The sequence below is a fragment of the Solanum stenotomum genome, unplaced genomic scaffold (genome assembly GCF_019186545.1).
Source record: "Solanum stenotomum isolate F172 unplaced genomic scaffold, ASM1918654v1 scaffold11069, whole genome shotgun sequence".
Lineage (NCBI taxonomy): Eukaryota > Viridiplantae > Streptophyta > Magnoliopsida > Solanales > Solanaceae > Solanum > Solanum stenotomum.
This window is the reverse complement of record NW_026021380.1, coordinates 45,832-67,372: the sequence shown is the minus strand read 5'-3', so window position 1 is coordinate 67,372 and position 21,541 is coordinate 45,832. Positions and strand designations below refer to the sequence as shown.

The 21,541-nt window shown below is 31.0% G+C and overlaps 2 protein-coding genes across 2 annotated transcripts; one reads left to right on the top strand and one right to left on the bottom strand.

Moving 5' to 3' along the window:
• Nucleotides 1-5,403: 5,403 nt before the first annotated feature.
• On the bottom strand, nt 5,404-7,732 carry LOC125849817 (trihelix transcription factor DF1-like). Its single transcript, XM_049529786.1, has 2 exons — nt 7,286-7,732; nt 5,404-7,108 (listed from the first exon to the last, which is right to left on the bottom strand). The coding sequence occupies exons 1-2, from the start codon at nt 7,534-7,536 to the stop codon at nt 5,869-5,871; spliced, it is 1,491 nt and encodes a 496-aa protein (XP_049385743.1). The 5' UTR covers nt 7,537-7,732; the 3' UTR covers nt 5,404-5,868.
• A 6,287-nt stretch (nt 7,733-14,019) lies between these two features.
• On the top strand, nt 14,020-20,096 carry LOC125849819 (sm-like protein LSM3A). Its single transcript, XM_049529788.1, has 3 exons — nt 14,020-14,215; nt 16,710-16,805; nt 19,791-20,096. The coding sequence occupies exons 1-3, from the start codon at nt 14,099-14,101 to the stop codon at nt 19,869-19,871; spliced, it is 294 nt and encodes a 97-aa protein (XP_049385745.1). The 5' UTR covers nt 14,020-14,098; the 3' UTR covers nt 19,872-20,096.
• Nucleotides 20,097-21,541: the final 1,445 nt, after the last annotated feature.

Genomic DNA, 21,541 nt, shown 5'->3' with positions numbered 1-21,541 from the left:
TTACACAACAATAGTTAGTAAAATTATTATATTTTTTATTATTTTTATTTGTTTTGGCTTTTCACTCAGTGTTCAAAGTCCATACTGAAGTCCCGACTAACTGCAGGGTTCATTCGAAGGTGGCGTTATTAACATGATTTTTTTCATAAAGATTCAAATTCGAATATCTGATTAAGGGTGAAACAGTCTTATTACTACACCACAATCCATATTAATATATTTCTGCTTATTAACGCAACGGCATGGAAACGTGATGGGGTGGGGTCCATGTTGGATAGTATATGGATTAGTATGAGATTAATTAGTTATACTCCTCTCTTGTCTTAAAATGCTTGTGGGGTTTTTAATATTGTCTTAAGATATTATGTAATAATTTCTTTATTTAATTATTTTATTTATGTGTTATAATTATGATATTTGAAATGACAAGTATTTCAAAAACAAGATTATTATAACAAGGACCATAAGTATTTTGAAGCAGAAGAAATATCAGCTAAAAATTAGTTTAAAGATATTGCATGGACAAGCTAATAGGCACCTTAATTATTTTATTACTAATTTTCTTTGATCAAAGTAGGAAAAAAATGGATTTTGAAAAGATTAACCTAAAGTTCTTTTAACTCTCTTAGACAACTTATAAGAAACGAAAAATACTAGTATATGATTTCATGAGAATGGGAACATTATATTACAAATTATATACATTAAAATTTTCGAAAATATTACAGTTCGATCAGAGTGTGTAGTCTGGTTTTCATTTTCTAACAAAGTTCTCCACAAAAAAATAATCTCAATCTTTATTTTGCATATTCTAGTCAATATGCAATGTGTATATCTAATATATACATGTATATATTAAATCATGCATAAGTAATATCACGTTTGGTAGTTAGTTAGGAGGTAAGTTATTGATGTATAAAATTAATAAGTAATGAGAGAATGTATGTATTATTTTATGCAGCATAGAAGATAGAAGGTGGAATAATTAATCTTTGCATACTACTAATACCTGCATAAAAAAAAATACATTCTCTCGTAACTAGTAATATCCGAATAACTCTAACCAACTACTAAACGGCCCTGAGTATATGCCAATAATCCTGTATACACTGATTGTACATTGGATTTGATGTAACAATTGGTCGTTTGTTAAAGTGTTTGTTGGGTTAGTCTTTGAGTTTTGGGTCTCACGATGTGTTTCATGTACCCACTTTAATATGGTTGAGCCCAATGTGGCCCAACTATTATTATTGTTCCCAACTATTTCATTTGATCGATTTACAATTTTAGTATAAATTAAATGGACATATGAAAATGAGAGATGGATAATTGTATATATGTATAGATAATTATAATTGTATCAGTGAATATAATTGAATCGATGTTGTATCAAATTTGACTGTATTAACAAAACATAATTTGTATCATAATTGCATCAATGTTGTATTTTTGTAACTAACAAACTCATTTATATTCATTTGTATTTGTATGCATTTGCTATTTGTATTTGTATTTATTGCACTGTATGTTTATATTTTGTATTGTTGACATGTGTATTTATATTTATATTTGTTACCTTGCGTGTTTGCATTTGTATCCATCTGCTACTATGTGTATTTGTATTATTGCATTGTGTAGTTGTATTTTGTATTACTGAAATAGAGCATTTAGCTGTTGACATGTGTATTTATATTTATATTTGTTGTCTTGTGTGTTAGTATCTGAATTCATTTAATTTGCTATAATGTGTATTTGTATTATGTATTATTGAATAAGATTTGTATAGTTGATAGTTATCATTTGTATTTGTATCATTGACTGTTAATTAGCATTTGTATTTGTATCACTAACTATTATCATTTGTGTTTGTATTGAGAAAGAAGGGAGGAGGCGAGAGAGAAGGGCAGAGAAAGGAGAGAGGCGAGTGAGGGTGCATAAAAAAAGGAGAGATGTGGGGAAGAGAGAAAATTGTTATTCAATCCTAACAATAGCTACAAATTATATTTATTTCAAACTATAATCGTGTATAGCAAATACACATCGCATGTTTGTCTTACTACGTAATCTTTTCTTATTTCTATACTCTATTTGACATTATGTTACATGTAAGTAATAAATGAAAAATCATGATATTCGCAGTATAAGAGTTTTTAATGTATGCATTAGCATGGTCAAAGATAAAATTGTCCTTCAAATAAATCTTTTCCACATCTTTTTCACTTTATTTGTGGGGATATTTTCGAAATTAAATTTAAAAAATTTTATGCGATGCATGCTATTTCTAATACCAAATCAAATAATTATGTAAGGAATAATCTCAGCATAACTAATACCATCATTATTAGTGTTAGCATTATTAATACTCAATATTCAACATTTTTCTTATATATATCCCCTATCAAATGATTCCTTAATAATTAAAATTCAAACCTACAAAATAAACTTATTGATACTCTATATTCAACATTTTTCTTATATATATCCCTTATATCAAATGTTTCCTTAGTAATTAAGATTCAAACCTACAAAATAAACAGCCTTATATAACTAAAATCTGAATATCAAAATTAAAATCTTCATTAGTAAAAAACAAATAAAACCTTCATTATCTCCTGTTAGATTTAAGTGACTTGTAAGTAGAAGATCTTGTCCAAAGGAAAAAAGAAACAATTTTTTCCTAAACTTTATTAATTGTTTAAATTCACCGTTTAGTTGCTGGCTTGTTGCTGGAAAAACTTAAAACTAATTTTTTTTATTAATAATAAAGCAAGAGTAGAAAATGAGACGACTTTCTTGACATGGTTGTGGTGTAATGGTGGGACTGCTTCATCCTTAATTATAGATCATGAATTTAAACTCTGAGAAGTTCATCTAAATTCTTGTTGACAAATTAACTTATATATAAAATTAATTATTCTTTTATATATTTATTTCTTTAGAATTCAGGAGAGTTTGGAGATTGACAATGATATCACACATCATATTGATGCAGTATGGATGAAGTGGAGCCTCGCATCTGGGGTCTTGTCTGATAAGAAGGTATCACCGAAACTCAAAAGGTAAATTCTATAGAGTGGTCACTAGACCGACTTTGTTATATGGCGCGAAGTGTTGGCAAATAAAAAACTTTCATATTCAGTAGATGTATGTTGCGGAGATGAAAATGTTGAGGGGGGTGTGTGGTCATACTCCTTGATAATGTTAGAAATGAGGATATTCGTAATAAGATAAGAATGACCTCCGTTATGAATAAAATAAAGGTAGTAAGATTGAGATGGTTTAGACATGTGAAGAGAAGATGTATAGATGCACTACTGATGAGGTGCAAAAGTTTGGTTATAAAGTGTACAACGAGAGAAAAAAATATTCCGAAGAAGTATCAGGGAGAGGTGATAAGACAAAATATGACCCAAATTGAGGTTACCAAGGACCCAAGTAGTAGGAAAAATATGGAGGACACGTATTAGGGTAGAAAATTAGTAGGTAGTGTAGTGTTGTTTTACCTAGAGGGGTTAATATTTGTCATTGTCGTTATAATAGTATTATTGTAGTGTTTGTGCTGATCTTTAATTATTGCACTATTTTGTTGTTATATGCTATGTTTTGGGCAATTGTCTTGGTCTTCCGTGTATTGTTACTTGATATTTATTGCAATTGAGTCAATGACCTTTCAAAAATAACATTTCTATCTCTACAAGATAATCATAAAATTTACGTACATTCTATCTTAATCATTAATCTTGCTTATAAAATTCTTTGACGGAGGCACGCTTACTTCCAAAGAAAAAAAAACGAGAAACGCATGGGATGGACGGTAGGGAGTGAGGGGACGGCAGCATGGGGTCCAACAGTCCCTAAAATATTTTTCTTCCTTTTTTTTTCAAAAAAAAAATCTCAGAAGTTTTTTTCTTGATTAATAATTTTATAATTTGTAGAAAAAAATCATGTTATGTCATCACGTGAAAGAATTATATTGAAAACAGTAAATTATTTATTATTATCAACTAGTAATTTTTTATAAAATTAGTGCTAAGGGTAGTAAAACGAACTCTAAGATTGGGACTATATCCATATCCAGAACTTCAAAAATCTCTGTAAATATTGACATATCTGATAATAAAGCTTACAGTTACCAAAATTATTTTTTTTAAAAAAAAATTATGTGTCATTGAATATTGTCATAATAATAATTTATTTACAACTTAAAAAATGGAAAAAACCTTGAATTACGTATACAAACAAATTTTAACTTCGAATCAGAATTTTAAATCATATCCAAATACAAACTAAATATAGTCAAAGTTTGGCCTCTCTCTTATTGATTGATTAAAAATTTGCTACATTACTGCGTTTAAAGTCTACGTTTTCATTTTGTTTTTTTCCGATTAGTCATAAAAAAAAAATTAATATAATTTTTTCAGCTGAATATGAATCTGTTTTCGTAAATTTCAAAATAATGGTTCTTTACTTTACAAAATGTAAATTTATGAATAATCTTTTATATTTTTAAAAAAGGAAACAATGAATTTGAAATCATAATCACGAATTACATGTCCAAATGTTCATGTGAAATTTAACTTCAGATTGCATATTCAAATGTGAGGTTAGTAAAATATTAAAATAATTAAGAGATAACATCTCAAATGGTCACTCAACTATCGATTTTTTTTCAGAAAGTCACTCAATTATGATTTCTTTTCTCAAAAAGTCATTAAACTTTGTAAGTAAAGCACTCATAGTTGAGTAACTTTCTGAGAAAAAATCTATAATTAAGTAACTTTGTAAAAAAAGAATTCATAGTTGAGTGACTTTTGAGTAAAAAATCAAAATTGAATAACTTTCTGAAAAAATAATTGAATGACCATCTGAAATATTAACTCAAATAACATTCAAGCTATAATAGAAATGTTTAAATGAGTGCTCATGACAAGTTTTAAAAATATTTCTAAATTTGCCGTGAATTATTAGTTTCATTCCTGAATTATTATCAATTTTAAAAATATTTGCCAACTTGAGTATCTAAACTTAAACAAATCCTCAATCTTGCAACATAATTGACATACACCCTTAAATCCTCACCAAGTTTAGAAGTGTTTTCAACACTTCTTTTGATTTTTTATTAAAGATATCATGCTCCTACAATAATTTGAGACCTCTTGTTATGTCAAGTAGCTAATCAGAGATATATCTAAGTATAATTAATCAAATAAAAAAGTATCTTTAAAACTATTACTAATAATTAGTGTTAAATTCAAAGGTGTTTTCAATATTTCTGTCGAAACAATAATAAGGACCCTTTTGAAAATCATTTAATCAAAGTATACTTCTACAACAACTTTTTCACTCTTACCCATAAATCCCTTCAACAACAACAAAAATAAAAATCCTTCTATGACAAACATGTAAAAGTATATTCTCAATTCATACAAACACAATCAACTATTTTGAACTAGTACACACATGGACTCATGGAGGATGGTTGAGAAACCAAAGCCTCAAAAGAAGAAAATGTATACTATATGCTATATATATAGTCTTAAAAGAAATATCAAAATCACACCAAAGCTAAAACTATTCCCTCTGACACTATTTAACTACTAACAGCAAATGATTAAATATACATAACTAGAAAAAAAGAAAATATGCCACTTTCTTTGTGTGTGCATTTTTAGTAAAAATAACTTTGTGAATGAAAAGTTCCTCCCTCACACTTAATTGAATCTTGAACCCACATTTCCAAGGCACATTATTAACTCCAATGATTTTGTCCCACTTCCTAAAAAATGGTACACTAACCACAAAAGTAAAAAAGAAAAACCTTCTTGTCCTTCATCAAACTATTACTTCCATTATTGTATTGCCTTTTGTTCAACATTCTGTTCTTTCTGATGCTTGTTGTTGCTGTTGTTGTTGTTGTTGCTGGTTTATTATTTGCATTAGTATCTCTCCGGCCTTCATATTGGAACCCGGAGTTTCTATAATGGGCAATTGTTTCTTGGACTTGTTTTGATAGATTGAATCCAATTGATGAAAATAAGGACATGTTTTTGAATCTTCTGGCCTTTTCTTTTGGCTTTCTTTAACTCTTCTATAGTACTTGTTTATGTTCTCCCATTTCTCTTTACATCTCTTCGCGTTTCTATCGTATCCATGCTTCTTCATACCACATGAGATGTCTTCCCATAGAGGTCCTTTTGATGATCCATTGTCTTGGTATTGCAAGTCGACGTTTGTTCTTAGCTTGATCAAGGCTTCCACTTCTGCTTTAGGCCATCGAGAAGATGAATTCGTTTGAAACGAGTTTGAATTCTCACCAGCACTATCAATCTCTTGTTTGTCAATGTTTTCCTTGTCGTTGTCTTGTTGCATAACATTCTCTTGATTTACGATAGTTTTCATTGATTCACTCTCTCGTTCCTCGGTATGCCTATGGGATACTTGGGGTAAATCCATTGGTAACTGTAGTTGAATGGGTTGCTCTGAGATTTTCTGCAAAAAAGCAATCACTGCTGCGTCTTTCGCAGCAGAAATTGCTCTTTCGTGGGCTAATGCTTCTTGTTCTTTCTTTAATCTCGCGATTTCCTTCATCTTCCAAGCCTCGTCCCTCGCTATCCTATCCTTCTCACATTTTTCCATTGCCTCTAGAAACTTGTTTTGCAAGACCTCTTGCTTGTCCAGCACTTCCTTCATCAACCTCTCAAAATAACTAGCCAATTTCCTTTTCTTCTTCACACTACCATCGGATTCTTTCCCCGAGGACGAGGTCGTGGACGTGGATGTTGACATGAACTCCGGATTAAAACCCCGAACTCGACTAAGATCCATTCTAAAATCCTGACATCCATTAGCAGCTGGTTTTATCATTGTCATCGGCATAGGCATTGGCACTGGCATTGTTTCCATTCTATTGATTTGGCTATGGTTTAACGGAGGCGATGAAAACAAGGATTGACTATCTAAAAGCTCTAATTGCTCGAAAAATCGATAGTTTTTCCCAGTTTGTCTACCAGATCTACCATCTTTCGTTCTCTTATGATACTTATAAATGTTCTCAAACTTCTCCCTGCATTTCTTCGCATTTCTATTATACCCAAGCTCAGCCATCTTCCTGTCATAATTGACACAAAAAAAATCTAATTCTCCTTCTACTTCAAAAACCTCAATTTTTTCTCAAAATCAACAGTAGAAAATACAAAAATAGTTAATAAATCAGCTTAAAGTTTGACTAATTGGTGTGAAATTGAAAATTGCATGCCCAGACAAAATTAGTGCAAAAAAATTTTACCTAGAAATTTCATCCCAAAGAGGGCTTTTGAGATTGGAATCACGAAATGCAACATCCATTTCCGATCTTATTTTGAGTAAAGCCAAAGTTTCTTCATGTGGCCAACGATTTCCACCTGAAAAATTCTTATCTTCTTCCTCTGAACCACCACCGCCAACACCGCCGCCGTCATTCTTCAGCTCCGCCGCTTCACCATCGGCGCCGGCGACACCAGTAGCTGTATTCTCCAACAAAACAGAACTTTCCAGCATTTTTTTTTTCTTCTTACAAAGAAACTTCTCAAAGTGAAAATTTCTCTTTGGACTTTATTAGTAGTAAAATAATTGAGGAGAAGGCACTTATTATCCCCTCTCTCTTTTTTTTTTTCTTTGAAAAACTGGATATTTTTAAATTCAACCCCCAACTATTTTTTTTTTATTTGGTTTAAGGGGTCAAGAAATATTGAATGGTGAAGTGAATTAATTTTAATTTTTTCAACCACTTTTTAAATAGGCAAAGGGATTTTAAAGAATTGAATTGAAGTGGGACATGTTAATAAATTTTACAAGTTGTCAAAAGGTTTATATGGTAAAAACATGTGTAATTTGAATTTATTTTGATTTTTTGACTTTTTTCTATTCATTTTATTGTGTTTGAACTAAAATAAAATAAGGGATAAAATAAAAGAAATAGAGTAGTCAACTTTGCTAGGGTGGAGTCCAAAATTACAGCTTGGATACACCATGAATATCATGTTTGGAATAATGTGAAAAGATTGGGGTCAACAATGGATGGTAAAGAGAACAATCAAGATTTTTAATTGCTTCAATTTATGAAAAAATAAATAAAATTGATCCATCTTTTAAGTGTTTCATTTTAAAAGAATTTATTTGATGTCTGATATTTCATTTTATGATTAATTTAAATTTAAAATAAAATATTCTTTATAAAAAAAATTCATTTCAAGACTCGAACTGTAATCACCATCTCTTTTAATTTATATACTACTAGAAACTAGAAATAAAATCTAAATTTTTTTATACTTAATGTATTTTATTTTATGTGATATGTAGTATCTTTCTAAAAAAAAAATCTTAAAAAATACTTTTTTATATCTTAGAATAAACTTTTTTAATGAAATAACATTTGTAATAAAAAAATGTTAAATATATTGAGACTAGGGGTGTTCATGGTTTGGATAAAAACCGATCCAAACCGAAAAACCAAATCAAATCGATAAAATAAAACCGATTTTATTTGAGTTTGGTTTGGTTTGGTTTTAGATTTTTGAAAACCGATAGTATTTGGTTTGGTTATGATTTTATTCGCAAAAAATCGAAGAAATAACCGAACCGAACCGATGAATTATATACATATATTTTATTAATATACATACTTAATATATTATTTTTTACAAACAATTTTAAAGATCTTATACATATTTTCATTAAAATTTCTTTATAATTTACTTATTGAAAGCAAAAATGTCCAAGATGAAACATTTATCTTATTGATTTCATGTATATGAGTGTCTATGTCAATTCTTTGTGGGACTGAAAATGTTATTGTCTCTTCCTTCTAGGCCAATATAGTGAATTTTAAAGCTTTATTGATAGTAAATTTAGTGATTGAAAGTTTAGTAATTTAAGTTATTCTAACTATTTTTCGTTTTGAATGGATTGTTGTCACTTTTTTCACATTTTAAATGAATTGTTTCTTTTATTTTTGTGTATGATTAATAACCGAATAACCGAACCAAACCAAACCAAAACCGATAATCACCAAACCGATAAATGTATATTATATTTGGTTTGGTTTGGTTTTGATAATTTTAAAACCGATTAAGTTGGTTTGGTTTTAATTTTGACCAATAACCGATCCAAACCAACCCGTGAACACCCCTAATTGAGACCATGAAACTTTTCTAATAATAATATAATAAAAATGTCAAATATATGAAATAACATTTGTATTATAATTGATGATAAGAATAAATTAGAAATTACGTGTAAAATTCTTCATTAATTTCATAAAATGTACCAATATTATTAGATATTTCAAAATAATATAGTAAACAATTGTCGTTCAACGGAATAAGTAATTAAAAAAAAAGAAAAAGTAAGAGATGAGTCATGGTTATCAATTTGGCCATTTGAGGAGATAGCAACAAGTGGAAGATAAAGATGAAGTAAAATTTAAATAGTAACCTCTAAAAATATCTTCAATTTCCAACTTGGGATATTTTGTAAGTTTGTGCCTTAAAATCTACTGCTAAAATTTATTTATTTATTTTTTAAAAAGTCGGCCATACATATAGCCCACATTTTGGCTTTTCAACCTTTTCTTCTTTTCTTTTCTTTTCATACCAAAGTTTTAGAGTTTATATATCAGATGGTCATTCAACTTCAAGTTGTTCACTTAGAAAGTCACTTAATTTTAAGTTGATCAGTTAAAAAGTCATTTAGCTTTGTTTTATAACTCAATAGTCATTCAAGTGTTAGTGTTTTATTTAGAAAGTCACACAACTATTGATATTTCACTTAGAAAGTCACCCAATCAATTTAAATAATAATAATAATAATAAATTAACGTATATATTGTTGGTTCAATTAGTTTATTAATATAATTCAATATATTAATAGGTATATTTTATAAATTAGATAATTGGACTGCTTCAATGGCGTAGTTATAGTCAATTCAAAGTGTCAAATTGGATACCATTGATCGAAAAATTACTTTGTATATATATATGTCAAATTTTACGTATAGAGAATATACATTTAAAATTGGACAATCTTAACAAAAACTATGTCTTTGGCACGGTGAAATGGGTGTCCATTTGAATTAAGGAGTTTTTTTGATTTTATTTTAACAGTCACACACCATTATCATTGGACACCCTTAATAAATTTCTGACTTCGTCACTGGACGCCTTGATCTTACAATTATCTATTTTTTATAATGCGGTGCCCATAATTACGAAGAGAAAAATATAGGTATAATTTGTGAATATGCTCTTTAACTTGATTTGAGCTGATATTTTTGCCCTTCAATTTTGAGTGTGTGCAAGTAAACACTTAAATTTGTATAAAATTGAATCAGTAGACACACACGTTATATGTGACATATTACACATAAAACGTCATGTAGGATGTGAATTGTCACATAGGACGTAATGTAGGATGCATGCGTCTACTTGGTCAATTTTATATAAGTTTGAATACCTATTTGTGCATACCCAAAATAAAAGGGCGTAAATATTAATTAAAGCTAAGTTAAATGACATATTTATGTATTATGCTAAAAATATAAGTAGGTTGCATTTGGTTATTGATTAAGTTTAAGTGTCTAACTTACCAAATGTGTCAAGTTTAAGAGTTATTTAGATATTTAGCAACAAATAAAACAACTAAGTTGTTGTTAAGTAAAAACTACTTTGTTTGATATAGAAAATCAGATGTTTAAAAAGATATTTTTCCTTAAATAATAAATTGGTATGTAAACAAGAAAATATATGGATAGGAGTTAAAGTGAGTGGAGAAAATAGGGAAATAATGAACGAATACGTAGATATTATAATTGATTTTGACCCTTTTTGGCAATTGTTTCTGTATAGCTTGGATTAAACTTCCTTCAACTAAAAAAAAAAAAAATTAAAAAAAATTAAAAATAATAATAATATTGTCAACGTTCATATAGTTAAGTTTAGGAAACACGAAAAAGTATTTGAATACTTTGAAAAGCAAATGTAATTTTTAGACTCTCCTCAATATTCCATACTCGTTTTATAAGTTGGTTGATTCAATTTCACGCTAAAAATCTCATTTTAAGAATAAAATGTTCTCTATTATCTATAAACATAATTCATGCTTCATATTCATTGTTTTCTTCTATAATTTATAATAATCTTAACTTAACACAAATATTCTCAATGATTAATAGACAGTGGCGTAGGCACATGTATGCAAGGGTGTCCAATTGGACACCCTTCATCGAAAAAAAATACAGCATATACAAGTAAAATGACACACAAAGTGATTAAAGAACATATTTTGGACACCCTTGACATAATAGGTTGTTATAGCCTAGTGGTTTAAGATGTCTTGAATGTGTGTTTAGACATCTTTAATGAGTCAGTGCTCGTATGTTCAAATTTCACTTGGAACAATTTTTTTCCCTTTTAAAAAAGAGCTTTTGTTGTTTAATTTTTGGACCCTCTTCGTGAAATTTCTGGCTCCGCCACTGTTAATAGACCCTATTTATCTTTCCTTTTAACTTTTTTTTTAATCTTTTGCAATATTGATACTTTTCAGGACGTGGCTATTAATTACACATTACTAACTACTAATCGCATATAGTTTTCTTCTAAAGCAAAGTATTCAAACTTGAAATTTCTTTTCAACCTTTCTTTAGTTAAAAATAAAGCTTTATCAAGTTACTTTAACTTCAAATTTTCTCCTAAATTCTTTGTAACTTTGAATTTTTCTCTTTTTTTTTTTAGGTCACTACGACGCGGAACGCTAAAGTTAATCAATCAAAATATATAAATTATATGGTGTAAACGATAATAAATAAACTTTTTATATCAGTTAATTCACTTACTCACTTACAAAGAAAAATAGCAAATCTATTAACAAAAGTGATTGACCGTGATTCAATTGGCACCTTAAAGTTAAGACTAAGGGGAAGGAATGTTGATAAGTTTGAATTACTAAATTTAAATCTCGCATTACATGAGTCCATTTAGAAATATCGCTTTCAACACAATTCTCTTAATATCCAAAATTTAAACTTCAAATTTCTAATTAAGAATAATAATATAATTTCACTATTATACCATGACAGGACTAAATAAAAGTAAAGTTGATGGAAGTAACATAAAGTTGGCCTTTGGGAAAAGGAAAGAGACAACTAATCATAGAGATAATCAATATACTTTTCATGGAATTCATTTACGTAATCTCGACGCCAGGTCACTTTCCTATAATTAATAATACATAAAATTTTAAAATATGGACAGTAAAAAATTATTATTATTTTATTCATTTTTTAAAAAAGGAATCTAAAGTATGTGTGTCATTTTCAAACTTGCCAAAGAGTGAAGTAATTATCTTTGAACCAATTATCAACCACTTGGAGTGAATCTGTGGTTGTAACTTGCATACTGTCCCACACGCTTTACTTTTAAACGTATCAAATACAATTCTTAACACACTTTCCGTTTCATATTACTTGTTCACTTTTTTATTTACGTGCTCTTTAAAATATTATGAATAAAAATGATTATCTAAACACAATTTAATTATGTGTCTTATTTATCAATATTAAAACTAACAAGGAAGGAACTTTCGTAAAACTTTATTTATTTATAATTTCATAAAGAATTAATTTAAGAAAAATGAAATTTTTAATTAACTTTATTTTGATTTTGTAAATTGAAAAATAATTTTAGTCATATGAACAAATAAATATGAAATTGAGGGAGTAATTGACTATACAAGTAAAACATATCTTGGGTTGGTCGTTCCATTATATTAACTCTCGTTTTGATAAAGTGGTGTAAGTTAGTTACTCTTCATATTTAATTAGAAGTTTTTTGGTGCAAATTCTATGTATATAGTTTATTTTAATAAAGGGCATTTCATTCCCCAATGATCAAAGTAGAACATTTTATGTGAGTTTAGACTAGTTGAATCTCTAAATCATGTATCAAAAATCCAATGAAAAAGATAACTCTCATCATGTTTTCAAGTAATTTAATATGATTTGAAACTAGGCTAATTTGAAATTGAAATTTTATTTAGTCACACAATTTAAATTTCTTAATTCTTTTTCTTCATAAACATGAAAACTTCACAATTTGTGAGCGTTATCAAAATTTGCACAAACTCTAATACAATCTTACCAAGTGAGATGCATATTATAGTTCATACATAATATATCAGGATATCCTAATTAAAGACGAGTCAGTAAATCACATATCTCTATGTTTTGTTTATAAATAAATTAAATACTTATGATGGCATGTTATTACAAACTTTCGAATTCACATAATTTTACAAAGATATACTAATCCAATAAATACCAATAGCAACAATTGGCACACATATCTAAATTGTTGAGAAGGGCTGCACAATTTAAAGGGATATCATGTTTGTTGGGTTTAATTGGATTTACCTTGTTCAACGATCAACCTTATGACAACAAGAAAAGACAATCTTATACTATATTCATGTGATTTCTTTAATTTCCTATTAAAACATGTGAATTTTTATCGTGTCCCATATCACATTGAGTGAATCGAAACAGTAAGCCTACCCATATGTTAGTTTCTCTCGAAGATTGATGCAATTTAATATAGCATCTAAGCACAATTCAGACGCATTGATCAATCAAAAGGATTGTCGTCATTCCAACAACTTATCTATCGTATCATACATTTCTTGCATTTTGTTAATTATCAAAACATATACTATGTATATATAAATTCAAACAAGAATATAATCATCTCCGAACATAAATAACAAAAATAAATAAATTGAAACAAGAAACCCAAGAACCATAATTTTCCATCTTAACATCAAATGATATGATGTATTAGATGACTGAGTCTGCTCCTTCATTAATCAGAAGTCTCGATTTCTATTTAAATTGGGCTGACCATTGAACTTAGATGGGCTTATACTCACTATAACTTTGGTAGGGCCTGTAAACGACCAGCCACCCTAACCCGGCCCACTTCATTATACTTTTATAATTAGGGAAAAGAGCCCTAAAATATACAATCAAATAATCGCATTTGAAATTTACACAGAAAGAGAGAGAGAAAGCGCCATGGGAAGTGAAGAGGAGAGCACAGTGAAGGAGCCATTGGATCTCATAAGGCTTAGTCTTGACGAGAGAATCTACGTTAAGCTCCGCTCCGACAGAGAACTCCGTGGCAAACTTCATGTATGTTAACTGTTTCCCCCAATTTCTATTGGCCGTTGTTTGTTCTATCCTTTTGTTGATAATTTATCTGTTTGAATAGTAGAATTGAGCCTTACATTGATGCACGTTGGTAGTTTTTTAAGTTTTGATCGTGGTAAGTTGTGTTGTACCTGTTACCCCTTTTGCTTCGTATTCTAGGGTTTATGATTTTTCTTTGTTTTCAATTTTCTTTCATGTTCAGGTTTCCGTTTCAATTTGTTTGACTGGTTTTAGCTTGGTACAGAGTTTAAGAAAATGAAAATATAATCTTGCTGTATTGAACTAAAATATGTTGAATATACCAAAATACTGGTCTTAAACATGCATGTGAAGAATTAAAATTAAGGAGTTACCAAAACAAGGAGTATTTTTTTTTTAATACTGACTAAAAAGTGAAGTAAGACGAATAAATTGAAGTCGACTGAGTAGCAGTTGACGGAGCACAATTATATGTGTAGGGCAGAAGCCAATGCATAAAGAAATACTGTTTAACCTTGTGGTCTTAAACATTATGTGGAAAATTAAAATTAAGGAGTTAGCAAATAAAGAAAGAGCTATTCTTTTTTAAAACTGAATAAAAAGTAAAGTCAGGAAACAAATTGAAATGGAAGGATTAGGAATTGACGGAGCACAAGTATATGAGTTGGGCAGAAGCCAATGAATTGATGGGATATGATTTCAAGCATTGGCCCATCAACCACTAGGCTGGCAGAGCTACGTTATGCTGAGGGTGGTCAGGTGGACCCCCTTCGCCTATAAATGCTACCTAATATGGTTATATATTAAAGTTTGCATACCCTTGCACTAACTTTATTGGTAGCTCAATGGTTGAAGGCGTTCCTGAATGGCCTAGTTACGCAAGTTTGATTCCTAGTAGCTGTAGCAGTCTTATTTTTGTTTAAAAGCAACAAACAACCAAACTCACACCTTAATATAATGGTAATTGATTATTTTCTACATCTATTAATTAAGCAGTTATAATAGTTAATAAATCTGCTATTAATGTGTCTTTGACTTTCTTTTACTTTTATAAAATATTTAAATAAAAGTAATAAAACCTTAAAATTTATTTCTTTTTAGATAGATCCCTCCTCTCTTTTTCTCCTTTTTCTTTTTGCTATGTCCATTCACTCTTTCTATTATCTGTTTTGCATTTCTTGCGAAGTGTTATTACGGTAGGAAATTGAGGATGACTCGAAGTGTATGCCAATATCGTACTATGTGTTCTAAAGGTTTGATTTTTCATGTTATATATGAAGTTCTCAAGAATATAGACATACCAAATATTCTTTCGGAAACAATATATTAAAGAATATGATAATAGGTAGGTGCTAATTGATGAAGAATAGGAAAGAGGGTGTATAAAGATATTAATGCACTGTCATTATTCAATCAAGTAATATAAACATGGGGAGATCTCGGGTTTCAACTATTGTGCATGACCAAGTTATGTAATGTATTGGTATGCTGTTAATACATAAAACACATGTAGATTATATGCAGTCTACAGGAACTGAGGACTATCTTTAAGCGGCTGGAGGTGAAGGGAGATATGGACAATTGTATTCTATTTTTTCTATAAAATCTCTTTTTGCATGATAGGATGTGATTTTCTGTAGTGTTAGCATTTCAGTAGAAAACAAGGGAGGCATTCTTTCTTTTTACTCGGATGGGGTTATGAGTCACTAAATGTTTACATGGAATGAAAATAGTAGAAGGAAAACAGCACGATCACTCTCATGTGGGTGTAAGAAATAATTTGGTAAGGCAGAATGCCTATTTTGCTGATAAGAAAGCCTTTGAGTACTTCCATTTGTCATTATCTCTTGAATAATAAAATGTCTGCAAAATAGGAATATAAGGAAATAAGTAGACGCAGGAAAGGAGACCTTATCTGTGAAAGGAAGCAACTAACAGATAAAGTAAAACTAGACTATCATCAGAGCAAATATGTAAAAGCATCTTTACCCAGTGTCAACATTGTAGATGGATGGGCGTGAAAGCTTTGACAAATAATGGTGAGAGGGGAATAAGCAGTGACTTGTTTCGATCATCAACGAACCCTACTTGCAGGCGGAAAGGCATTAGATTAAATACCATAAACCTGCATGTTAAGTGAAGATTGTGTTTCTTGTTTGCCTGTTTCTTCAAATATCTGTTTTGCCTGGTCACTTAGGCCTGAGAAAAAAATATAAGACTATTGTCAAGTTGTTGCAATACCAAAGAATGCTGAAGAACAATTACATGATGTTGCTGGAAATTACTGAACTATGTTATGGTCTTAGGGGATTATCTTGCTATTGCTCTGCTTTAAGGATACTATAATTTGTTTTTGTTTTCTGATTCTTGTTAATTTCACACGCATCATAAGTTCCAAAAACTCAATTTGATTTACAAGCATACATGAATAATTTTTTACTTTTGAAAAAAAAATCTTGTGTGGTGACACTAAGCTGTCATGTGGTTTCCTTTTCAGGCTTATGATCAGCATCTTAATATGATTCTAGGTGATGTTGAAGAAATTGTGACCACAGTTGAGATTGATGATGAAACATATGAAGAGATAGTTCGGGTATGCTTTATTTCTCTTACCTTCTCTTTCTCTTTTTTTTTTTTTGGTTTGAAATTAAGATATATTTCTTCTCCCCTTTTCTGGTCATTGCAATACATCGTTCCAATTAGCATCAGACCCTGGGTTGTAATATGTTGGAAAGTGGACTATACTTAGTGCTCTGTACAATAAGCTGGCTTTGACGGCCACCTATTCTGTTGTATTTTGTTTCATTTCTCCCTCAATAGTATTCAGTAGTGATGCTCCACCATTTCTTTCATACCAAGGGACATTTGCTTAAACTTGTCTAATCCCCCCTTGGAAATTAGTGAATGATTGGTGTACACAAGATTTATCAGGCAGTTTATGTACTTGGAAACATCTACGGGGAAAGATGTATCACGGAAATTCCTTTTTCCAACTTAAGCTGCTAAAAGGTTTTTTCACTAGGTGATGTTTGGGTCTTGAAAAATGTAATCGTAGTTCCTAAGCTGGGAGTTACTGAACGGTTCTAATGTGATGCTGCAGGGGTACTTGAGAAAGAGTGAAACAATTTATTGTCTCTGTTGTATTTTTCTTCATTTCTCCCTCAATAGTATTCAGTAGTGATGCACAATGATTTCTTTCATACCAAGGGACATTTGCTTTAACTTGTCTGACCCCCCCTTGGAAACCAGTGAATGATTGGTGTACACAAGATTTATGAGGCAGTTTATGTACTTGGAAACATCTACGGCGAAAGATGTATCACGGAAATTCCTTTTTCCAACTTAAGCTGCTAAAAGGTATTTTCACTAGGAGATGTTTGGGTCTTGAAAAATGTAATAGTAGTTCCTAAGCTGGGAGTTACTGAGCGGTTCTAATGTGATGCTGCAGGGGTACTTGAGAAAGAGGAAAGAAAGAGTGTGTGAGAAATATATGGGGAAGATATTATTGAATTGTGTATTTAAATTGTTACATTGAGACCCTATTTATAGACAATACATTGAAATCCTTTTCTAACTAGGATTCCTATTCCTATTCTTCTTCCTATTCTAAGTAGGAGTATATGTACATATTTCTATTCTAACACTCCCCCTCAAGCTGGTGCATACAAATCATATGTACCTAGCTTGTTACAGATGTAATTAATACGAGGACTTGTGAGGGACTTGGTGAAGATATCTGCAAGCTGATCATTTGACTTCACAAATTTCGTAACAATATCTCCTGAGAGTATCTTTTCTCCGACAAAGTGACAGTCAATCTCAATGTGCTTAGTCCTTTCATGANTGATGCACAATGATTTCTTTCATACCAAGGGACATTTGCTTTAACTTGTCTGACCCCCCCTTGGAAACCAGTGAATGATTGGTGTACACAAGATTTATGAGGCAGTTTATGTACTTGGAAACATCTACGGCGAAAGATGTATCACGGAAATTCCTTTTTCCAACTTAAGCTGCTAAAAGGTATTTTCACTAGGAGATGTTTGGGTCTTGAAAAATGTAATAGTAGTTCCTAAGCTGGGAGTTACTGCGCGGTTCTAATGTGATGCTGCAGGGGTACTTGAGAAAGAGGAAAGAAAGAGTGAAACAATTTATTGTCTCCGCGTAGATAGAGCATTGTTTAGCACCCAAGGAGGTGGCCTAGAGGTCAATGAAGTAGGTGAAAACCTTAGAGATTAGGGTTCAAATCCCATCAGAGATCACCCCCGGGATTAGTCGGGGCTCAAAGAGACTCGGACACCCGGTGCAAATCAAAAAAAAAAAAAAAAAATCCCATCAGAGAAAAAACATTAGGACATTAGGCGATTTCTTTCCATTTGCCTAAGCCTTGGTGGATAGAGTTGTCCTGTACCTATGCTGGTGGGAGATTGCAAGTACTTTGAATAGTCAAGGTGCGCACGAATTAGCCTTGGACACCACCATTGTTAAAAAACATTGTTTAAGTAGTAGCTAGCTATTTAATAGAAAGGCAATTTTGAAACTCTTTCTGGGTCTATTCTTTGTATACCTCATGAAGTAGAAACCTAATTTAGAAGTGGAGGGCGGAGCCCATTAGTCAAGACTCAAGTAAAATAGAACGTTTTACGAAGCATTGCTTCCTTCACGTGGCTAGTGTAAATTAATGAGTTATATGGCTAGATGGAAACAATATGTTCTCCTCGTATGTTACATGAATTGTCTAAAATAAGAATGGATCATGCTAGAGAAGGCCAGAGAACACATGTATGTGCCAATACCTGATTCAGATCTCATCCACAGCATATCAGGTCATCACAGACCTGGGTGTGCCAGGTGAACAAAAGAGTCAGCCTGATTTACTTTTTGAGAGAAAGAGGACATTGTTCTCTCCTGTTTTTGTTTTCCTTTTGTACGGTAGAGTGAGATGTACTGAGAGGAATTGGGTTATTGTAGAAATAGCCAGAAGTTTTGAATGGTCGATTCAGATTAATGGTTAGGATGGAAGTTAATGAGGAAGACATGTGGAGAGCTATGCGGTGCAGGAAATTTGGTACATGTATGTGCNCCCCCCAAAGAAAAAAGGAAGAGTAGAAACAGTTGTCTCGGTGATTGGTTTGTGTGCAAAAGATAAGGAGCCAAGTCCATTGCTGTAAACTCTGCAAGTGTTTATGGCTTCAGATGTTGAAATGAACTTTAGTTCTTAGAAGATAGGTGCTCCTTTTCCATCTGAAGTTTCGAGAAGGTTATGTGTGTGCATGCACCTCATGAATTTCAGCTATTCTTTAAACTAGGGTCCTAAAGTACTTGTGCACTTTGGCAATAAGAATCAAAAGGTTGAAGCCATCAAATTTAAATCCTTATTCGCTATTCATCGTAGTGCACCCATCTTGTTGAAATCCTAGATCTGCCGCCATTAGTAGAATGTATTTATTTTGGATTGCCTTTTGCAAGAGTAGTTGTGTGTATGTTTATGTTAGTTGGGGAAGCATGATTTTCTACTCTTTCTGCACACTAAGGATTACAAAATCAGCTGACATTGATTCTCTTGATTGAGTTTTAGGCAACGAGACGGACCATCCCGTTCCTATTTGTTCGTGGAGATGGTGTCATTCTGGTGTCTCCTCCACTCCGGACAACTTGATAAGGAGAGGCATAGTCGTGTATGAAATCTGCAAGCACGCTACATTTGGTTGACTCGACTATTGTGTGGGGGGAAGGGTGGTCTGTGATTTTGTGTAGTACATTTGTTTTTCAAAGCACACATGATTACAACGTTGAAATCCTTGTGTCCTTTCTGGCCTTCGATATTTGTAAACTGTGCTTTATATGTTTACCTAATTGAATAGGGCCTCTGATGAAACAACTTTCATATTTCTATGTACAACTGCATCTGCTTATCAAAATAGGGATTGGTCGCAAAGTTGATTTTCAGTCCTCTGTCAATTGATTTGACAACATGCTCTAACTCGAATCTGTCTCTTTTTGTGTGTACGCGCGTTGATCACCGTGTACTGCTGTGCCTCTAGTGTGTACAACTTTAAAATGAGAAAATTCTCCATCCTAGTTGACCTGTGCTTTTTAAGTGATCTCACTCACTGGTAAATTCTTTCATGTTTGTATTATTCCTTGTTTCAAGGCCAAGTAGATTCCATGGGTTTTGCAAAAACTAGGAAAATGAATTAAGCAGACGGACTCTATTCATTCTGTGTCACTAATTCATAGGTTAATTATTTACTGATTGTATTTAGGGAAAATTAAAAAAAATAACTTCTCCTCCATTGTTCTCTCCTTTCCTCATTGTGATAGCTTATCTTATTCGAATTGGATTTCTTGGGACATATGCTATTTTTTTTTTGTCGTCAAAGATCCCCATTCTTTTCATTAATGGACCATTAACCTTGCTATGTTTCGCCCATATAAAATTGTTCGTAAAATGGGCTGCTTTTGAAAGATTCTTGGTTCAAGTGTAATAAATTTAGATATAAAGGAGGCAATAAAGAGAATATGACAAACAAGGAAAAGTCTACAAGAGAGGAATCAAAACAACAATAAAATAATGTGATAATCAAAACACAATAAACAAATATACAAGGATAAATTATTAAAAACAATAATAAATAATGATAAAAACAAGAACTACAATAATAGAACTAGTATCATTGCAAACATCAGTCACCCTAAGCAGCACAACATTGCACTATCTACTTTCTCTCCTAATAACGTGCCTTCAACACCTTCTCCCGGCTTCACTTGTAAAATTTCATTGAGCATGTAATTGTTCTTGTTATTGTTATAAAATTGTTTGTTTTATCGTGGGTAATTTCCACTATTCATTATGGAAAACTGTTTGAACATAAATTGATGTAATTTTTTTGAATTTCAACATTTGAAATTCAAAATTGTTTTCACACTTTTCACTTCATATCACTCTTAAAGACTACCGTTCTAATTTATGTATGTTCATGTTCAAATACAATTTTAATTTTCAAATATTATTTCCAACTTGAAAATAAAAATAAAAATATTTTTTTAATTTCACAATTTTTATATTCGAAAGTCCACTTCATTTCAACAATTTCTTATCACATTAACCTCTAAAATTTATTAAATATTTTATTAAGATAAAATACTCACCTTTAAATTTTTTATCGAGACGAAAAATACTCCCTTTTAAGTTTTAATCATCTTAAAGGCTTAAGGGTTGTTTGACATGAATGATGGGATATATTAAGTTATATTTTCTAAAATTAGTTATTTCGTCATATTATATATATAAATATAAATACATGTAAAATAATTCAACTCAATATT